At 48.0% G+C, this 20,134-nt stretch overlaps 1 protein-coding gene across 6 annotated transcripts in view; it reads left to right on the top strand.

Moving 5' to 3' along the window:
• LOC139378667 (signal peptide, CUB and EGF-like domain-containing protein 1) overlaps positions 1-20,134 on the top strand; it is a 164,300-nt gene that overhangs the window by 124,067 nt on the left and 20,099 nt on the right. For all 6 annotated transcript variants that reach the window (XM_071121055.1, XM_071121057.1, XM_071121056.1 and 3 more), the window contains one exon: positions 2,200-2,316. In XM_071121055.1, the coding sequence (XP_070977156.1) occupies positions 2,200-2,316 (117 nt within the window). The remainder of the gene's footprint in view (positions 1-2,199; positions 2,317-20,134) is intronic.

Below are 20,134 nucleotides of genomic sequence, written 5' to 3'. Positions count from 1 at the left end.
GCACAATTCCAAGCGTCAGCTGGAGTGGTATAAAGTTAGCCGCCATTAGACTCTGTAGCATTGGAAACGCGAGAATGCTACCTGTCCCAATGCATAGTGCCAACTGTAAAGTTTGATGGGGGGGGGGGGGGGGGGGGGGGGTAATGGTCTGGGGCTGTTTTTCATGGTTCGGGCTAGGCCCCTTAGTTCCAGTGAAGCGAAATCTTAACGCTACAGTATACAATGACATTCTAGACGATTCTGTGCTACCAACTTTGTGGCAACAGTTTGGGGAAGGCACTTTCCTGTTTCAGCATGACAATGCCCCCGTGCACAAAGCGAGGTCCATACGGAAATAGATCATCTTTGGGATGAATCGGAACGCAGAATGCGAGCCAGGCCTAATCGCCCAACGTCAGTGCCCAACCTCACTAATGTTCTTGTGGCTGAATGGAAGCAAGTCCCTGCAGCAGTGTTCCAACATCTAGTGCAAAGCAGAAGACTGGAGGCGGTTATAGCTGCAAAGGGTGGACCAACTCCATATTATTGACCATGATTTTGGAATGAGCTGTTCGACGACCAGGTGTCCACATACTTTTGGTTATGTAGTGTACCAGGAGTATAGAGTATCTCTCCTTCCCCTATTCCCTCTGTTTTCCTTTTCTAGGAATCAGGTTCAGTACCCCAAAAAGGTATCTGCAGTTCTATGAAACACACCAGCAGCCTCATTGAAGTAGAGCCTTTTTGGCACTGACAGGTTCCCGGTGGTGGTAGAAACTGGCGACCATGCTGGCTCTCACAGCACCCACCTGCCGTTTGCTTTTGCTGCAAACAGACGGCCATGTCGGATCAGCCCGATGATGAGATGCCGTCAGTCCGTGACACTGCAGTCATTGACAGTATTATGCTAATGCTGTGACCTCTAGAGCCGGGCATGTTAGCTAGCCTGTCTGAAAGCGTTTATCTTCTCCCCTCCTCCCTTAAAGCGAGCACAGAACCTCTTTGCATTTAATGAGCTGGGAATAGGTGCCAGAGAGACAAGTGCACCATCTCTCATTTGCATACAAGTCCATGTCCAAATAGCCAGAGCCATTTCAGTGTCTTCTGTCACCTTTAGAAGGGATAGTTTGGGATTTTGGCTGAACTCGTGGATACCATTTTTATGCCTCTGTGTCCAGTATGAAGGAAGTTAGAGGTAGTTTTGCGAGCCAATGCTAACTAGCATTATCACTAGCTGTACCCAAAGACTTCCAGTCTTTGTGCTAAGCTAGAAAGTAAGTGTCTTTCCCAGGACATATCAGAAGCCTGCCAGACCCAAATAGTTAATCTGAAACGTTTCTTTTTGAAATATAGTAGCCTATTATTGAGCCCCGTTCTAACAACAGTGTACCGTTTCACCGTCCTCAGCAGTTTCTGACACCCATTGGGGATTAGTGAGCTCAGCTTTCCTAAAGCAACATTGGGCTGCGCAGGTAAAGTGGAGATGCCATTAGGTGCTGTTTGTTTTGGGATTAGCTCAGGCAATATTCACAAGTCAGAGCAAACCTTATCTTCGCCACATACAAGAACATTTTTCCTGTAGTCAAAATACACACATTCGGTCCTAAGTACTACTACTCGATCCCACCATAGACTCTCGTGTTTTCTCTACTTCACCTGCAGTATCGTTTTTGACTAAATGTTGACGTTTTTTTGGAAACAAGGCACACCTGTCTTAACTCGGCTACTGAGTTCCTCTCCTTATCAGCATATGTTGTCCATTATTCTCCTGTGTATGTTTGGTAGAAATCTGTCTTTCTCTCATTTGGTCAGCTAGGTGTTCCAATCAATGATGTTCAACAGAATCCTGAGTTTATAGTCGGTCTGTAACATGTTTATGAACCATCTATGAAATTCCAACTGTGTACCGTCTCATAACCTGTCACTGGTCTGATGGATAACTACAATGTCTTGACACGTGCTTAGTATCGTGGAAATGAAGTCTGAATGGGTATGATGGAATAGCCAAATGCCCTGAGTACACGACGTCACCCTGTTGTGTTTCCCCATTGTATGCAGCCTCTTCTCAACCCACTCGTCATATCTTCGCTGTCTACTGTTTCTCTCTTTAGACTCCGTTCTGCTCTTTAGATATGCGTGCCAGTCCGTAGGTTAACACCCCTCCCCTGCCCCCCCGCCCCTCCTCTCTTTCCTCCCACTGTATATTTTTGTTTCACCCAGAAACCTGTGCAGTGAACAATGGCGGCTGTGACCGGACCTGCAAGGACACGGCTACAGGGGTCCGCTGCAGCTGCCCCGTGGGATTCACCCTGCAGCCAGACGGCAAGACCTGCAAAGGTCAGTGTATAGGTGTGTGTGTGTGTGTCCGTGTGGCCCTACTGTCCCCTACGGCTCTCCTCTATCTTCTTCACTTCCCCCTCTCCCTCTCTCTCTCTCGCTCTCTCTCTCGCTCTCTCTCTCTCTCTCTCTCTCTCTCTCTCTCTCGCTCTCTCTCCATGTGACAGGCGGCTTTAACTCATGCCTTGATAGCACCCAACCCTTTAGTGTGCTCGTTTCATCTTGAAAACACACTGCTAGTGCTGTTAAGAATGAGGACTCATTCTGTATCAGCACTCAACCCTATTTTGCCATTATAACGCTATATGGGCAAGTTATGTGGTATTGAATGGTACTGAGTTGAGAGGATCCTTTGCGGAGGTGGTCCAGGGGTCTGGTATCTGTGGCTGGTATGAGTGGTATCTGAGTGATCTTGGGCCAAGACCAACCAACCCTGCGTCGCGAAGTTCACTTCGCCTCCTCGCGTGGAGCAGAGAGAGGCTCCGGTCTCCGGCGCGGTCACTGGCAGTGCTGCTGTTGTTGATGTTGCCGCTAAGTGTTTCCACTTCCCAAATTCCACCCGTGACGTCAAAGGCAGTGGCCGAGGCCCTACCGGGCTGCCACACAGACACAGTGAAATTGATTATTTTAGCGGATAGTTGATTGAGGCTTGTCCCTAAACAAAGAGGGGGCGGTTGATGTTTCTGACCCCAGGGTCACCCTAATGGAAAATACAGTGCTTTCGTGTGGAGTGGTATTGTTGATTTGTATCAGGGATCATTGATAGGGCTGAGGAACAGCTACACTGTGGTCTGGCTTGCACGGGACACACTTGGGTGCATCTCAAGAGCATAGTGGCTACTTTCTCTCCTCATCTCCTAATCTCCGTTCCTTCATCTGCCCTGATCTGAAGAAGAGAAAACAAAAAGTTTTCCTCAGGCTGTTGAGTTGAGTTGGTTCACATCAGAATAGTTGAAGATCTACACTGAGGGTGTGGGGAGTGCTGTTACTTCGTTGCTCAACCCAACTCTGCCCACATGTGACAAGACACGTTTGAGGAGGGGAACTGCTATAGGAGTCGCCATAGCAATGCCTTGAAGGTTACATGGCGGCGACTCTTTATGTCCAATGTTGTGTGTGTGTGTGTGTGTGTACCTGTGTGACCAAGTGTGTGTGTATGCGTGTGTGTGTGTACCTGTGTGACCACGTGTGTGTGTGTGTGCGTGTGTGTGTACCTGTGTGACCAAGTGTGCGTGTGTGTGTGTGTGTGTGTGACCAAGTGTGCGTGTGTGTGTGTGTGTATTTCGTGTCAAGAAGTTTGAGAATGTGGCATGTAAGTGTGTGAAATACTGGAGCCGGGGCTGTCTGGCTGGCAGGCAAATTTCAGCTGTTTGAACAGTGAGGCCCACGCTGCACTGTCTCTCTCTTTTCCTCTCACACACATATAGTACACACACACACACTCACACAGACTGACACAGCGCCACCCAGCTGTATAGTGGGGAGATACAACAGAGGGGGTTTACAGAGAGTATTACTACCTAACAGCATCCGTCATCTCCAGCAAAGAGAAGAGGCATATCGTTCATTCAGTTTGGTCACATCATATCAGACACACCATTATGGTCATTGAAACCTGTTGACAATGATATATCGTAGAATCCTCCATGGCCACGTCATTGTCTGCTAACAAGGTTAGCTGTGACTGGAAGGGTCCAGCCCTGCGTTGGTTGCAGTGTGAGAAAACATCTAGTCTGTCTGTCACTCCAATGTAAAGTTCAAACCCCAGCAGCTTGTGTGGACAACTTCCACTCCCATCTGTCTCCCGTCTGTGTCCCGTCTGTCTCCCGTCTGACTCCCGTCTGTCTCCCGTCTGTGTCCCGTCTGTCTCCCGTCTGTGATCCGTCTGTCTCCCGTCTGTCTCCCGTCTGTCTCCTGTCTGTCTCCCTTCTGTCTCCCGTCTGTCACCCTTCTGTCTCCCGTCTGTCTCCCTTCTGTCTCCCGTCTGTCTCCCCGTCTGTCTCCCTGTCTGTCTCCCGTCTGTCTCCCGTCTGTCTCCCTTCTGTCTCCCGTCTGTCTCCCCGTCTCTCTCCCTGTCTGTCTCCCTGTCTGTCTCCCGTCTGTCTCGGCCTTGTGCGCTTAACAGGACAACCAAGCTTTTATGGTGCAGGAAAATGAAAAGTTAGCCTCCGCTGTGTTTTCCGGGGGCCAGTTGAGTGGAGAAGATGGATAGGGCTGCAGTCCGGCTGTGTACCGCCCAGATAATGTGTCTGAGTTAGGCCCCTGGGCTCCATAAATCCACCAGTGTTTGACCTGATCTGAGCTGGAGCTGTGAGACAGCACAGACAGCACCACATCCATCACCCATCACCATCCATCAGCTGGGCATGAAGGGTGGAGGGATGGAGCAGGATAACATGGAGGGAGCCATCTGCCGCTGACTGCAAACACACACACACACACACACCTACTTACATGATAGACATACACATGAAGGCACGGTGCATGTACACACATGCAATCAATACACACATCCACACTGAATACACAGGCACTCAAGCATATCAGGACTGGACTCACCCACCTCAACTATAAACTCTGAACTTCTCTCCAGTCTCCAGCCAGCATTACTTCAGTCTGTCTCTGTCCGGGACAGATCATCTCTCCCTGAGCCCAGTCAGTCAGCCAGGGGTTTTATTGATCATTAAAGACATTTTATTCAGACCATTTAGACTGCCTGTCTGTCTCATGCTCCCTAATGTCCACTGGGGCTTGGCCACATGTACAACTCCCCTGGCCTTGTCTCCATGCTGCCCCCTGCATGGACCAAAGCTTCCTGTAACCTTGGCAACGGCACACACAGATCTCCTGATCTGTGACAGATGAAATGGGCTGATAGGGTCTTGGCTAAGCTAGCCGATATCACAGCTGAGCTGACCCATAAGGAGTGTAGTGTGTGACTGTGCTCTACTGTGTAATGAATCATATCAAATCAAACTTTATTTCCCACATGCGCAAAATACAACAAGTGTAGACTTTACTGTGAAACGCTTACTTACAAGCCCTTAACAAACAGTGCAGTTCAAGAAGGAAAAAAAAGATTTACCAAGTGGACTAAAATAAAAAGTAATAATAAAAAGTAAGAATAACAATAACGAGGCTATATACAGGGGGCACCAGTACCCAGTCAGTGTGCAGGCTAGTTGAGGTAATCTGTACATGTAGGTGGGGGCAAAGTGACTATGCATAGGTAACAAACAAACAGCGAATAGCAGCAGTATACAAGAGGGGGATCAATGTAAATTGTCTGGTGACGATTTTTATGGCTTGGCGGTAGAAGCTGTTGAGGAGCCTTTTGGTCCTAGACTTGACGCTCCGGTACCACTTGTCGTGCAGTAGCAGATAAAACAGTGGGTTACTTGGGTGACTGGTGTCTTTTATGGGCTTTCCTCTGACACCGCCTAGTATATAGGTCCTGGATGGCAGGGAGCTTGGCCCCAGTGATGTACTGGGCCGTCCCCACTACCCTCTGTAGCGCCTTACGGTCAGATACCGAGCAGTTGCCATACCAGGCGGTGATGCAACTGGTCAGGATGCTCTCGATGGTGCAGCTGTAGAACATTTTGAGGATCTGGGGGCCCATTCCAAATCTTTTCAGTCTCCTGAGGGGGAAAAATGTTTTGTCGTGCCCTGTTCACGACTGTCTTGGTATGTTTGGACCATGATAGATCGTTGGTGATGTGGACACTAAGGAACTTGAAACTCTCCACCCGCTCCACAACAGTCCCGTCGATGTTCATGGGGGCCTGTTCAGGGGGCCCGCCTTTTCCCGTAGTTCAGCTCCTTTGTTATGTGTTATAGCATATTGGATTGTGCCAGTGGTGTGTTTTAATTTGCAGATAGGCCCAGGGGGTAGAGGTGTTTTATAGCATAGAGATAGTGGGTAGTGATGTGCTGTTAATGTAGATAGAGTATTGTAGACAGCAGTTTGTGGTTTTGTGGGGTTAGTAGTTAGCGGGGAGGTACATGTCATGCTGTGAGGTACTGTAGGCAGAGCCCTCTGTCTCTCTGCTCTGTCCCCCCCCCCCCCTAACATAATCATTTCAATATAAACTATTTAGGGCATGTTTAAATCCCAGGCGTCTGATAAACAGCCTTTCATCTGCGCTGACAGACGAGACGGTTCCCTTGCTCCGCGATGACAGACACGCCAATGGAAGGAGGCGTTTTCATCACAGGGCTCTCCTGCGGACGGAGGGAGAGACGGAGGGAAGAGAGGGAGAGGCGGAAGGAGAGAGGGAGAAGAAAAGTGATTTTGTGAACAGTTTCCAGATGTTTGATTAGAAGGTGCATGTCGGGGGGTGGATGAGTTGTGTGTGTGTGTGTGTGTTTACACATTTTCATTGTGTGTGAGTGAGTGAGTGAGTGAGTGAGTGAGTGAGTGAGTGAGTGAGTGAGTGAGTGAGTGAGTGAGTGTGTGAGTGAGTGTGTGAGTGAGTGTGTGAGTGTGTGAGTGAGTGTGTGAGTGAGTGAGTGAGTGAGTGAGTGAGTGAGTGAGTGAGTGAGTGTGGTTGGTGCAGGGAGACTGAGCTGCTCAGTTGTACAGTGTGTGTATGGACATGTCTTCACTGGCCTGCATTCCACTCCCCAGTACCAGCGAACGCCTGAACACACACACACACACACACACACACATCCTGTAATCCAGTCAAAGAGTCATTACTATAGTCACTTAACACAGACAAGGAGAAACCAGGTGATAGGCTACAAGCTCGTTGGGTTATAAGGGGACATACTTTATGTGGCTCAGCTAATCTCAGTAAATGAACTGTATTTCATAGTCAGCAACACCTTTGATTCTCACCCTCACTTTCCCACCTACCGCTCCCACTAGCTTTATTGTCATAGCTTCACTATCACTTTGTGCCCTCAAGAGACTGGAAGCTACTGTACGGAGTCGCTTCCCCATAAACCCCCACTCGTCCAGACAGAAAGCCTCCAGAAAGTACCAATGCTCTCAACAGCCCACGGTATTAACATGTCAGGCCCAGTAATCTCCACAATAACACTCCTATCTCCATCACCTTACATGACTCTGGCCCAGCTCCGGCCCTCAACCGTTCCGGCTCTCCCTCCGTCTGGCCGGCGTCGGCCCTGCCTGCTGTTTTATTTTACTGTTGTGTTGCTCTTTACAGGAGTTGCTCTTGGCCCAGATGCGGCCCATAGAGCCTCTGTTATTAGACGGAGGAGAGTCTTTAGGGACAAAGCAAACAGAGTGGGCTGTTTAAGTCCTCTGATAAATACCCGGCCGGCTCTGGCCCGGGCCGCCCGTCGTCTCCCACATTAGCAGCCTGAGGTGGTCACACTGAGGTAAACGCTGCTTTTTATGAACAGTAGATCCCCCTTCTCCCGTCCCCAAATTATTTGGACAAGTTCAGGTTTCCTCAAATGAATTGCTTTTTACTGTAAATATTTTGTAAAACTACACAGTTTTCCCGAGGTGCGTACCAAGGCTACTCGAGCGCTCAGAGATAAGCCTGCAGCAGCAGCCAAAGAGCTTCCACATTCCTCATCTCTCTCTCACTCTCACTCTCTCTCCAAAGGTTTTTATCCCCGATGACTGCAGTTTATGTTACAATACAAACGTTCTTTCTTCTTCTCTTTCTTTCTTTCTTTCTTTCTTCCTTTCTTTCTTTCTTTCTTTCTTTCTGTCTTGTTTGCTGCCTCTCCCTCTTTCCGTTCTCTATCTCCTATCTTTGTCTTTTGAGAGGACTTTTATCGACTCACAAGCATCTTATGCAACAATGACCTTCCCAGTTGATCCCTCTGTTCTACTTACTGTATTGAGGTCAAGGGCCAGAGGTCAACGTTCAGTCATATTCTCATTATCGGTCGATTATTTATCCTACACTGTTGTTAATTTCAATCGATCCTAATCGTCTGTTGAACCCTAAACCACCGCCACAAGGCTTTTCCTCTGCATCAGCTCAGGGCTCAGGTTAACTTAGCAATAACTTAGCAGTAAATAAAGGTTAAATAAAAATGAACTTAGCAGTAACACTGTGTTCTGTTCTCATATCTCATATAGTGCAAAAAATCCTAGTGCTGCCTTGGGCCCACAACCTCCTATCCTAAGAGGAGCAAGGAGCAGTAAGCCAGTGCGTTTGTTTCTCTTAGCCCAGGTGGATGTTAGCCCTTCCCATTTGGCCCTCAGCCTTCCCAGCAGCAGCAGTGTGCCCAGCCAGCCAGTCAGTCAGACAGTTAGCCAGCAGTCAATTAACCAGTCAGTCAGTTAACCAGTCAGTTAGCCAGTTAGTCAGCCAGCCAGTAGACAATAAGCCAGTCAGTCAGCCAGTAGACAGTCAGCCAGTAGACAGTCAGCCAGTAGAAAGTCAGCCAGTAGACAGTCAGTCAGTCAGTTAGACAGTAGACAGTAGCCAGCCAGTCATCCAGTAGATTGTCAGTACCCAGTCAGCCAGCCAACCAGCCAGCCAGTCAGTCAGTCAGTCATACATCCAGTCAGCCAGCTAGTCAGCCAGTAAGCCAGTAAGGTCAATCAGCGAGCCAGTAGACAGTTAGCCAGTCAGCCAGCCAGTAGACAGTCGACCAGCCAGTCAGTCAACCAGCCATTCAGGCAGATGGCTGTAATAGATGGTAATGAGCTGCTATTGGCTGGTTATCTTCAGGGAGCAGCAGGGCTCAGAATGGACCTATTGATCGCAGATGAAGCAGGGTATCGATCGAACCGGTGGTAAATGTCAAACAGGGATGGGAGATTGATGGAAGATGGGTGTGGGTGTGTGTTTGTCTGTCTGTGTGTGTGTGTGTGTGTGCGTGTGTGTATGCGTTGACAGATGACACCCCTGTTCTCACACCCAGACACTTAGAGAGATTCAAATAATTTTGAGAACGGAAGAGAGATGGAGATGGGAACAAAAAAAAGATATCTAAAATGAGAGGCATATACAAGAGATAAGGGGAGAGTGAGAGATAGAGCAGTGGACATAGAGAGTGGAAGATTGAATGAGTGAGAGAGTGAGTGACTGAGAAGGTTGGAACATAAAGACGTCCCCATTCCTGCTCCGCTCCGTTCGTTGCTCTCATTTCCTTTCCATCCCTCTTTCCCTCCCCAGGTCTCCCCTACCACCTCTCCCCTCCCTGAGTGAGGTCCTCATTATGGTACATCATATGTAGGAGAGCCTTAATGAGCTATGCCGTCGTTAATAGAGGCCTAACTACCAGCTGGCCCCTGGCAGCCCAGATGTGTGTGCAATGCAATCACAGAGGTGCTCTCTCAATTCAATTTCAATTCTAGAGCTTTATTGGTATGGGAAACATATGTTAACATTGCTAAATCAAGTGAAGTAAATTATAAACAAAAGTGAAATAAACAATAATTTAAAAAACAGTAAACATTACACTCACAGAAGTTCCAAAATAATAAAGACATTTGAAATGTCATATTATGTCTATATATAGTGTAACGATGTGCAAATAGTAAATAAATACATAAATCTAAATATGGAAAATAAATCAATATTGTATTTACAATGGGGTTTGTTCTTCACTGGTTGCCCTTTTCTTGTGGCAACAGGTCACAAATCTTGCTGCTGTGATGGCACACTGTGGAATTTCACCCAGTAGATATGGGAGTTTATCAAAATTGGGTTTGTTTCGTATTCTTTGTGGATCTGTGTTATCTGAGGGAAATATGTGTCTCTAATATGGTCATACATTGGGCAGGAGGTTAGGAAGTGCAGCTCAGTTTCCACCTCATTTTGTGGGCAGTGAGCACATAGCCTGTCTTCTCTTGGGAGCCAGGTCTGCCTACGGCAGTCTTTCTCAATAGCAAGGCTATGCTCACTGAGTCTGTAGATAGTCAAAGCTTTCTTTAATTTTGGGTCAGTCACAGTAGTCAGGTATTCTGCCACTGTGTACTCTCTGTTTAGGGCCAAATAGCATTCTAGTTTGCTTTGTGTCAAGTAATTATATTTTTGTTTTCTCAAGATTTGGTTGGGTCTAATTGTGTTGCTGCCCTGGGGTTCTGTGGGGTCTGTTTGTGTTTGTGAACAGAGCCCCAGGACCAGCTTGCTTAGGTGACTCTTCTCCAGGTTCATCTTTCTGTAGGTGATGGCTTTGGGAATCTCTTCCTTTTAGGTGGTCTCTCTCTGTCTCCCTCTCCCTCCATTGAAGTGGACAGATCACCTGACTACTCTATCTCTTCCTCTCTGTCCCACTCCCACTCCCCTGTCTCACTTCCCACTCCCCTGTCTCACTTCCCACTCCCTGTCTCACTTCCCACCCCCCTGTCTCACTTCCCACTCCCTGTCTCACTTCCCACTCCCTGTCTCACTTCCCACTCCCCTGTCTCACTTCCCACTCCCTGTCTCACTTCCCACTCCCTGTCTCACTTCCCACTCCCTGTCTCACTTCCCACTCCCTGTCTCACTTCCCACTCCCCTGTCTCACTTCTCACTTCCCACTCCCTGTCTCACTTCCCACTCCCTGTCTCACTTCCCACTCCCTGTCTCACTTCCCACCCCCCTGTCTCACTTCCCACCCCCTGTCTCACTTCCCACTCCCCTGTCTCAATTTCCACTCTCCTGTCTTCTTCCCACTCCCCTGTCTCCTTCCCTCTCCCCTGTCTCCTTCCCACTCCCCTTTCTCCTTCCCACTCCCCTGTCTCACACTTCCCACTCCCCCGTCTCACTTCCCACTCCCCTGTCTCACTTCCCACTCCCCTGTCTCACTTCCCACTCCCTGTCTCACTTCCCACTCCCCTGTCTCACTTCCCACCCCCTGTCTCACTTCCCACTCCCCTGTCTCCTTCCCACTCCCCTGTCTCACCTCTCACTCCCCTGTCTCACGTCATACTCCCCTGTCTCACTTCCCACTCCCCTGTCTCACTTCCCACTCCCCTGTCTCACTTCCCACTCCCCTGTCTCACTTCCCACTCCCCTGTCTCACTTCCCACTCCCCTGTCTCACTTCATACTCCCCTGTCTCCTTCCCACTCCCCTGTCTCCTTCCCACTCCCCTGTCTCACTTCCCACTCCCCTGTCTCACGTCATACTCCCCTGTCTCACTCCCCTGTCTCCTTCCCACTCCCCTGTCTCCTTCCCACTCCCCTGTCTCACTTCCCACTCCCCTTTCTCCTTCCCACTCCCCTGTCTCCTTCCCCCCTCCTGTCACTCTGCCTTTCTCACTCTTTGTTTCAATTCAATTCAAGGGGCTTTATTGACATGGGAAACGTGTTAACATTGCCAAAGCAAGTGAGGTAGATAATATACCGAAGTGAAATAAACAATACAAATTAACATTAAACATTACATATACAGAAGTTTCAAAACAATAAAGACATTACAAATGTCATATTATGTATATACAGTGCCTTGCGAAAGTATTCGGCCCCCTTGAACTTTGCGACCTTTTGCCACATTTCAGGCTTCAAACATAAAGATATAAAACTGTATTTTTTTGTGAAGAATCAACAACAAGTGGGACACAATCATGAAGTGGAACGACATTTATTGGATATTTCAAACTTTTTTTAAAAATCAAAAACTGAAAAATTGGGCGTGCAAAATTATTCAGCCCCTTTACTTTCAGTGCAGCAAACTCTCTCCAGAAGTTCAGTGAGGATCTCTGAATGATCCAATGTTGACCTAAATGACTAATGATGATAAATACAATCCACCTGTGTGTAATCAAGTCTCCGTATAAATGCACCTGCACTGTGATAGTCTCAGAGGTCCGTTAAAAGCGCAGAGAGCATCATGAAGAACAAGGAACACACCAGGCAGGTCCGAGATACTGTTGTGAAGAAGTTTAAAGCCGGATTTGGATACAAAAAGATTTCCCAAGCTTTAAACATCCCAAGGAGCACTGTGTAAACGATAATATTGAAATGGAATCAGACCACTGCAAATCTACCAAGACCTGGCCGTCCCTGTCACACCCTGACCATAGTTTACTTTGTATATTTCTATGTTGTGGTTGGTCAGGGTGTGATCTGAGTGGGCATTCTATGTTACATGTCTAGTTTGTCTAGTTCTATGTTCGGCCTGATATGGTTCTCAATCAGAGGCAGGTGTTCGTCATTGTCTCTGATTGGGAACCACATTTAGGTAGCCTGGGTTTTACTGTGTGTTTGTGGGTGATTGTTCCTGTCTATGTGTTTTCACCAGATAGGCTGTTTAGGTTTTCGTTACGTTCATTACGTTCTTTATTTTGTAGTGTTTGTATTGATTCGTGTTTTACGTTTGTTTATTAAAACATGGATCGCAATCGACACGCTGCATTTTGGTCCGACTCTCCTTCTCATATAGAAAACCGTTACAGAATCACCCACCACCAACGGACCAAGCAGCGTGTCAACAGGCAGCAACAGCAGCGTAAAGAGGAATGGACATGGGAGGACGTTATGGACAGCAGGAGTATGGACTATACTTCTTGGGAGGAGATCGACAGGTGGGCGGCCGACCCAGGGAGAGTGCCGGAGCCCGCCTGGGATTCGCTGGAGCAGTGCGAGGAAGGTTATCGTAGAATGGAGGCGGTGAAAGCAGAGAGGCGCTGGTATGAGAAGGCAGCACGGCGACGCGGATGGAAGCCCGAGAGGCAGCCCCAAAAATTTATTGGGGGGGGGCTAACAGGGAGTATGGCTACGCCAGGTAGGAGACCTGGGCAGACTCCCTGTGCTTACCGGGGGGCTAGAGAGACCGGACAGGCACCGTGTTATGCAGTGGTGCGCACGGTGTCTCCAGTGCGGGTGCATAGCCCGGTGCGGTATATTCCAGCTCCGCGTGTCGGCCGGGCTAGATTGAGCGTGTCGAGCCTAATGCCATGAAGCCGGCTCTACGCAGCTGGTCCCCAGTGCGTCTCCTTGGGCCGGCTTACATGGCACCAGCCTTGCGCTCGGTGTCTCCGGTTCGCCTGCATAGCCCAGTGCGGGCTATTCCACCTCGCCGCACTGGCAGGGCGACCGTGAGCATTCAACCAGGTAAGGTTGGGCAGGCTCGGTGCTCAAGAGCTCCAGTGCGCCTGCACGGTCCGGTTTTTCCAGTACCACCTCCACACCCCAGCCCTCCGGTAGCAGCTCCCCGCACCAGGCTTCCTGTGCGTGTCCTCGGCCCAGTACCACCAGTGCCAGCACCACGCATCAGGCCTACAGTGCGCCTCGCCTGTCCAGCGCTGCCAGAGCCTTCCTCCTCTTCAGCGCTGTCGGAGTCTCCCGCCTGTTTAGCGCTGTTAGAGCCTTCCTTCTCTACAGCGCTGCCGGAGTCTCCCGCCTGTTCAGAACTGCCAGTTTGCAAGGAGCTGCCAGTTTGCAAGGAGCTGCCAGTTTGCAAGGAGCTGCCAGTTTGCAAGGAGCTGCCAGTTTGCAAGGAGCTGCCAGTCTGCAAGGAGCTGCCAGTCTGCATTGAGCTGCCAGTCTGCATAGAGCTGCCAGTCTGCATAGAGCTGCCAGTCTGCATAGAGCTGCCAGTCTGCAGGGAGCTGCCAGTCTGCAAGGAGCCGCCAGAGCTGCCAGTCTGCAGGATGCCGCCAAAGCTGCCAGTTTGCAAGGAGCCGCCAGAGCTGCCAGTCTGCAAGGAGCCGCCAGAGCTGCCAGTTAGCATGGAGCAGCCAGAGCCGCCAGTTAGCATGGAGCAGCCAGGGCCGCCAGTCAGCATGGAGCAGCCAGGGTTGCCAGTCAGCATGGAGCAGCCAGGGCCGCCAGTCAGCATGGAGCAGCCAGGGCCGCCAGTCAGCATGGAGCAGCCAGAGCAGCCAGTCAGCATGGAGCAGCCAGAGCAGCCAGTCAGCATGGAGCAGCCAGAGCTGCCAGTCAGCATGGAGCAGCCAGAGCTGTCAGTCAGCATGGAGCAGCCAGTCAGCATGGAGCAGCCAGAGCTGCCAGTCAGCATGGGGCAGCCAGTCAGCATGGAGCAGCAAGAGCTGCCAGTCAACCAGACTCTTCCAGATCTGCCAGTCGACCAGACTCTTCCAGATCTGCCAGTCGACCAGACTCTTCCAGATCTGCCAGTCGACCAGACTCTTCCAGATCTGCCAGTCGACCAGACTCTTCCAGATCTGCCAGTCGACCAGACTCTTCCAGATCTGCCAGTCGACCAGACTCTTCCAGATCTGCCAGTCGACCAGACTCTTCTAGATCTGCCAGTCGACCAGACTCTTCCAGATCTGCCAGTCGACCAGACTCTTCCAGATTCTCCAGTCAGCCAGGATCTGCTAGATCCAACTATCTGCCTGGGCTTCCTCTCAGTGCTGAGCTTCCTCTCAGTGCTGAGCTTCCTCTCAGTGCTGAGCTACCCATCAGTCCCGAGCTACCTCTGTCCCGAGCTGTCCCTCTGTCCCGAGCGGTCATTAAGGAGGGTAACCTATCTAGGGACGCTAAGGAGGTGGACTAAAACGATTATGGAGTGGGGTCCACGTCCAGCGCCAGAGCCGCCACCGCGGACAGATGCCCACCCAGACCCTCCCCTATAGGTTCAGGTTTTGCGGCCGGAGTCCGCACCTTGGGGGGGGGGGTACTGTCACACCCTGACCATAGTTTACTTTGTATATTTCTATGTTGTGGTTGGTCAGGGTGTGATCTGAGTGGGCATTCTATGTTACATGTCTAGTTTGTCTAGTTCTATGTTCGGCCTGATATGGTTCTCAATCAGAGGCAGGTGTTCGTCATTGTCTCTGATTGGGAACCATATTTAGGTAGCCTGGGTTTCACTGTGTGTTTGTGGGTGATTGTTCCTGTCTATGTGTTTTCACCAGATAGGCTGTTTAGGTTTTCGTTACGTTGATTACGTTCTTTATTTTGTAGTGTTTGTATTGATTCGTGTTTTACGTTTGTTTATTAAAACATGGATCGCAATCGACACGCTGCATTTTGGTCCGACTCTCCTTCTCATATAGAAAACCGTTACAGTCCCTCTAAACTTTCAGCTCATACAAGGAGAAGACTGATCAGAGATGCAGCCAAGAGGCCCATGATCACTCTGGATGAACTGCAGATATCTACAGCTGAGGTGGGAGACTCTGTCCATAGGACAACAATCAGTCGTATATTGCACAAATCTGGCGTTTATGGAAGAGTGGCAAGAAGAAAGCCATTTCTTAAAGATATCCATAAAAAGTGTTGTTTAAAGTTTGCCACAAGCCACCTGGGAGACACACCAAACATGTGGAAGAAGGTGCTCTGGTCAGATGAAACCAAAATTGAACTTTTTGGCAACAATGCAAAACGTTATGTTTGGCGTAAAAGCAACACAGCTGAACACACCATCCCCACTGTCAAACATGGTGGTGGCAGCATCATGGTTTGGGCCTGCTTTTCTTCAGCAGGGACAGGGAAGATGGTTAAAATTGATGGGAAGATGGATGGAGCCAAATACAGGACCATTCTGGAAGAAAACCTGATGGAGTCTGCAAAAGACCTGAGACTGGGACGGAGATTTGTCTTCCAACAAGACAATGATCCAAAACATAAAGCAAAATCTACAATGGAATGGTTCAAAAATAAACATATCCAGGTGTTAGAATGGCCAAGTCAAAGTCCAGACCTGAATCCAATCGAGAATCTGTGGAAAGAACTGAAAACTGCTGTTCACAAATTCTCTCCATCCAACCTCACTGAGCTCGAGCTGTTTTGCAAAGAGGAATGGGAAAAAATGTCAGTCTCTCGATGTGCAAAACTGATAGAGACATACCCCAAGCGACTTACAGCTGTAATCGCAGCAAAAGGTGGCGCTACAAAGTATTAACTTAAGGGGGCTGAATAATTTTGCACGGACAATTTTTCAGTTTTTGATTTGTTAAAAAAGTTTGAAATATCCAATAAATGTCGTTCCACTTCATGATTGTGTCCCACTTGTTGTTGATTCTTCACAAAAAAATACTGTTTTATATCTTTATGTTTGAAGCCTGAAATGTGGCAAAAGGTCGCAAAGTTCAAGGGGGCCGAATACTTTCGCAAGGCACTGTATACAGTGTTGTAACAATGTGCAAATGGTTAAAGTACACAAGTGAAAATAAATAAGCATAAATATGGGTTGTATTTACAATGGTGTTTGTTCTTCACTGGTTGCCCTTTTCTTGTAGCAACAGGTCACAAATATTGCTACTGTGATGGCACACTGTAGGATTTTACCCAGTAGATATGGGAGTTTATCAAAATTGGGTTTGTTTTTGAATTCTTTGTGGATCTGTGTAATCTGAGGGAAATATGTGTCTCTAATATGGTCATACATTCGGCAGGAGGTTAGGAAGTGCAGCTCAGTTTCCACCTCATTTTGTGGGCAGTGTGCACATAGCCTGTCTTCTCTTGAGAGCCATGTCTGCCTACGGTAGCCTTTCTCAATAGCAAGGCTATGCTCACTGAGTCTGTAGATAGTCAAAGCTTTCCTTAAGTTTGTGTCAGTCACAGTGGTCAGGTATTCTGCCACTGTGTACTCTCTGTTTAGGGCCAAATAGCAATGCGTCAAGTAATTATCTTTTTGTTTTCTCATGATTTGGTTGGGTCTAATTGTGTTGCTGTCCTGGGGCTTTGTGGGGTGTGTTTGTGTTTGTGAACAGAGCCCCAGGACCAGCTTGCTTAGGGGACTCTTCTCCAGGTTAATTTCTTTGTAGGTGATGGCTTTGTTATGGAAGGTTTGGGAATCGCTTCCTTTTAGGTGGGTGTAGAATTTAACGGCTCTTTTCTGGATTTTGATAATTAGTGGGTATCGGCCTAATTCTGCTCTGCATGCATTATTTGGTGTTCTACGTTGTACACAGAGGATATTTTTGCAGAATTCTGTATGCAGAGTCTCAGTTTGGTGTTTGTCCCATTTTGTGAAATCTTGGGTGGTGAGCGGACCCCAGACCTTACAACCATAAAGGGCAATGGTCTCTATGACTGATTCTTGTATTTTTAGCAAGATCCTAATTGGTATGTTGAATTTTATGTTCTTTTTGATGGCATAGAATGCCTTTCTTGCCTTGTCTCTCAGATCGTTCACAGCTTTGTGGAAGTTACCTGTGGCGCTGATGTTTAGGCCAAGGTATGTATAGTTTATTGTGTGCTCAAGGGCAACCATGTCTAGATGGAATTTGTGTTTGTGGTCCTGGAGACTGGACCTTTTTTGGAACACCATTATTTTGGTCTTACTGAGATTTACTGTCAGGGCCTAGGTCTAGCAGAATCTGTGCAGAAGATCTAGGTGCTGCTGTAGGCCCTCCTTGGTTGGGGACAGAAGCACCAGATCATCAGCAAACAGTACACATTTGACTTCACATTTTGATAGGGTGAGGCCAGGTGCTGCATACTTTTCTAGTGTCCGCGCCAATTCATTGATATACATGTTGAAGAGGGTGGGGCTTAAGCTGCATCCCTGTCTCACCCCACGGCCCTGTGGGAAGAAATGTGTGTGTTTTTTGCCCATTTTAACCGCACACTTGTTGTTTGTGTACATGGATTTTATAATGTCGTATGTTTTACCCCCAACAACCACTTTCCATCAATTTGTATAGCAGACCCTCATGCCAAATTGAGTCGAATGCTTTTTTGAAATCAACAAAGCATGAGAAGACTTTGCCTTTGTTTTGGTTTGTTTGGTTGTCAATTAGGGTGTGCAGGGTGAATACATGGTCTGTTGTACGGTAATTTGGTAAAAAGCCAATTTGACATTTGCTCAGTACATTGTTTTCATTGAGGAACTGTACGAGTCTGCTGTTAATGATAATTCAGAGGATTTTCCCAAGGTTGCTGTTGACGCGCATGTTTCTCCTCTCTCTCTCTCTTTCTTTCTCTCTTTCTCTCTCTCTCACACTTTTTCTATATCTCCCTCTCTCACACACACAGACATACACACTCCCTCTCTCATTTACACACACAATTTCTCTCTCACACACACAGTGTTTTATAATTTCAAGATGTGTGGATGCTTAATGTTTTTATTTAAGATTGAAGCTTATTTAAGGGCTATTACAGGTAATTATATAGGACATTATTGGGCTCAGGCTTCCACCGAGTGGCCATTAAGTGTGGGGAAATGTGGTGGCTATGCTATGCCAGTGGTTATGGCTGCCAGACTTACTGAATAATTAGGGATCTTTGTCTGTGTTGGGGAAGTTTGGGCTGGGTAGGATGAGGGCGATATTGTTATACCTTCTGTAGACTTGTCTGCGATGGGGGCAATTGGCATCTGAGGGACGGCGGGGGATATGTGTGTGTGTATGTGCATGTGTGTGTGTGTGTGAGAGAGATGTGGAGAGAGAGAGAAATGTGGAGAGAGAGGGGGGGTACACTCTTAGAAAAAAGGGTTCCAAAAGGGTTCTTCGGCTGTCCCCATAGGATAATTCTTTTTGGTTCCAGGTAGAACCCTTTTGGGGTCCATGTAGAACCCTAGGTTATAGACAGCACCTTTTTTTCTAAGAATGTAGAGAGAGGGAGAGAAAGAGAGAGCGAATGTGTGAGAGGGAGAGAAGATCCCCTCTAGGGAGAAAGGTAGCCATCCTTTCTATAGAGATGAGATCTGCTGTCGGCATGCCAAGGAAACGGAACTGGGAAATAGCCATGATTGATTTAAAAGAGAGACAAGAGGAAGAAATGATCAGAAAGTGGAGGAGATGGAAAGGGGGAGCAGAGAGGACAGAACAGAAAGAGGTCTTCTCTCTAAGAAAGCAATCATCAAAAAGCAAATGATGATGGAGGAGAGGAGAGAAAGAAAGCAAGTGAATCTGTCAGTGTTGAGAGCTCAGCTTTTGATGAGGTCATTACTTGAGAGCGCAGCTTTTGATGAGGTCATTACTTGAGAGCGCAGCTTTTGATGAGGTCATTGCTTGAGAGCTCAGCTTTTGATGAGGTCATTGCTTGAGAACTCAGCTTTTGATGAGGTCATTGCTTGAGAGCACAACTTTCAATGAGGTCGTCTATTCAGAGGGTCAGCCGTGAGCCAGTACTGAGATGAGCGTCCTTACCTCCAGAGTCTGAGGAATGCCAGATGTAGGACAATCCCCTTAAAGTCTGTGGACAGTTGAACAAGTATTTAACAAGGCAAGTCAGTTAACAGCAGATGTCCCCGGCCTACCGGGGAACAGTGGGTTAACTGCAGAACGATAGATTTTTACTTTGTCAGCTGTGGGATTTAATCCAGCAACCTTTCGGTTACTGGCCCAACTCTCTAACCACTAGGCTACCTGGCTCTTCAAAATATTTACTGTCTCTGATTGTAGTTGTAGTATATATGCAAATAGGAAGGCCCTCAAATCAGTCTATGGAATTCCACTGTACAGTGAGGTTACACTGCACTTCAGCCTTGATGGAGAGGTTCCCTTATATCAAGATACATTGTTATAGGAGAACACAGGCCCTGTCGTCTGAAGACTATTTTATTCTGATGTTATTTTATATCACTCAACTGTATATATTTGTCTGACTTTTTCTGACTTGGCTCATTACACAGTGGACTGGCTATTAAAGGTAACAATGGAGACATGCAATATCTGACTGCGCCTTCCCCACCAACTTCCCTTCTCCTCCTGTTTTTCTCTACCCTTTTCCATCTACCCTCTCTTTTTCTTCCACTCACCTCTCCCTCCTCTCCCCCTCCTCCCCTCCACTCCTCTCTTAGATGAGTCTTCGCTGTGGTGTCTTGCTTGACTGACTCTCTGACTCAAAGGCTTAGGTGTTAATCCCCAGCCGTTTTCATCACTTAGAGCACCAATCAAAACGGGCTTAGCCCGTGTAATCTGCCGTGCTATTGTCCTCTTCCTCCTCCCTCCACTCTTCCACTTTCCTCTTCTTGTATTTCCCTTTCTCCCTCCTCCTCTTAATACTCCCTCCCTCCTTTACTTTCTTTTCCATC

This window comes from Oncorhynchus clarkii, chromosome 21 (assembly GCF_045791955.1).
Source record: "Oncorhynchus clarkii lewisi isolate Uvic-CL-2024 chromosome 21, UVic_Ocla_1.0, whole genome shotgun sequence".
In the NCBI taxonomy this organism is placed as follows: domain Eukaryota; kingdom Metazoa; phylum Chordata; class Actinopteri; order Salmoniformes; family Salmonidae; genus Oncorhynchus; species Oncorhynchus clarkii.
The sequence above is the reverse complement of the archived record's forward strand: the minus strand, read 5'-3'. Positions and strand labels throughout refer to the sequence as shown.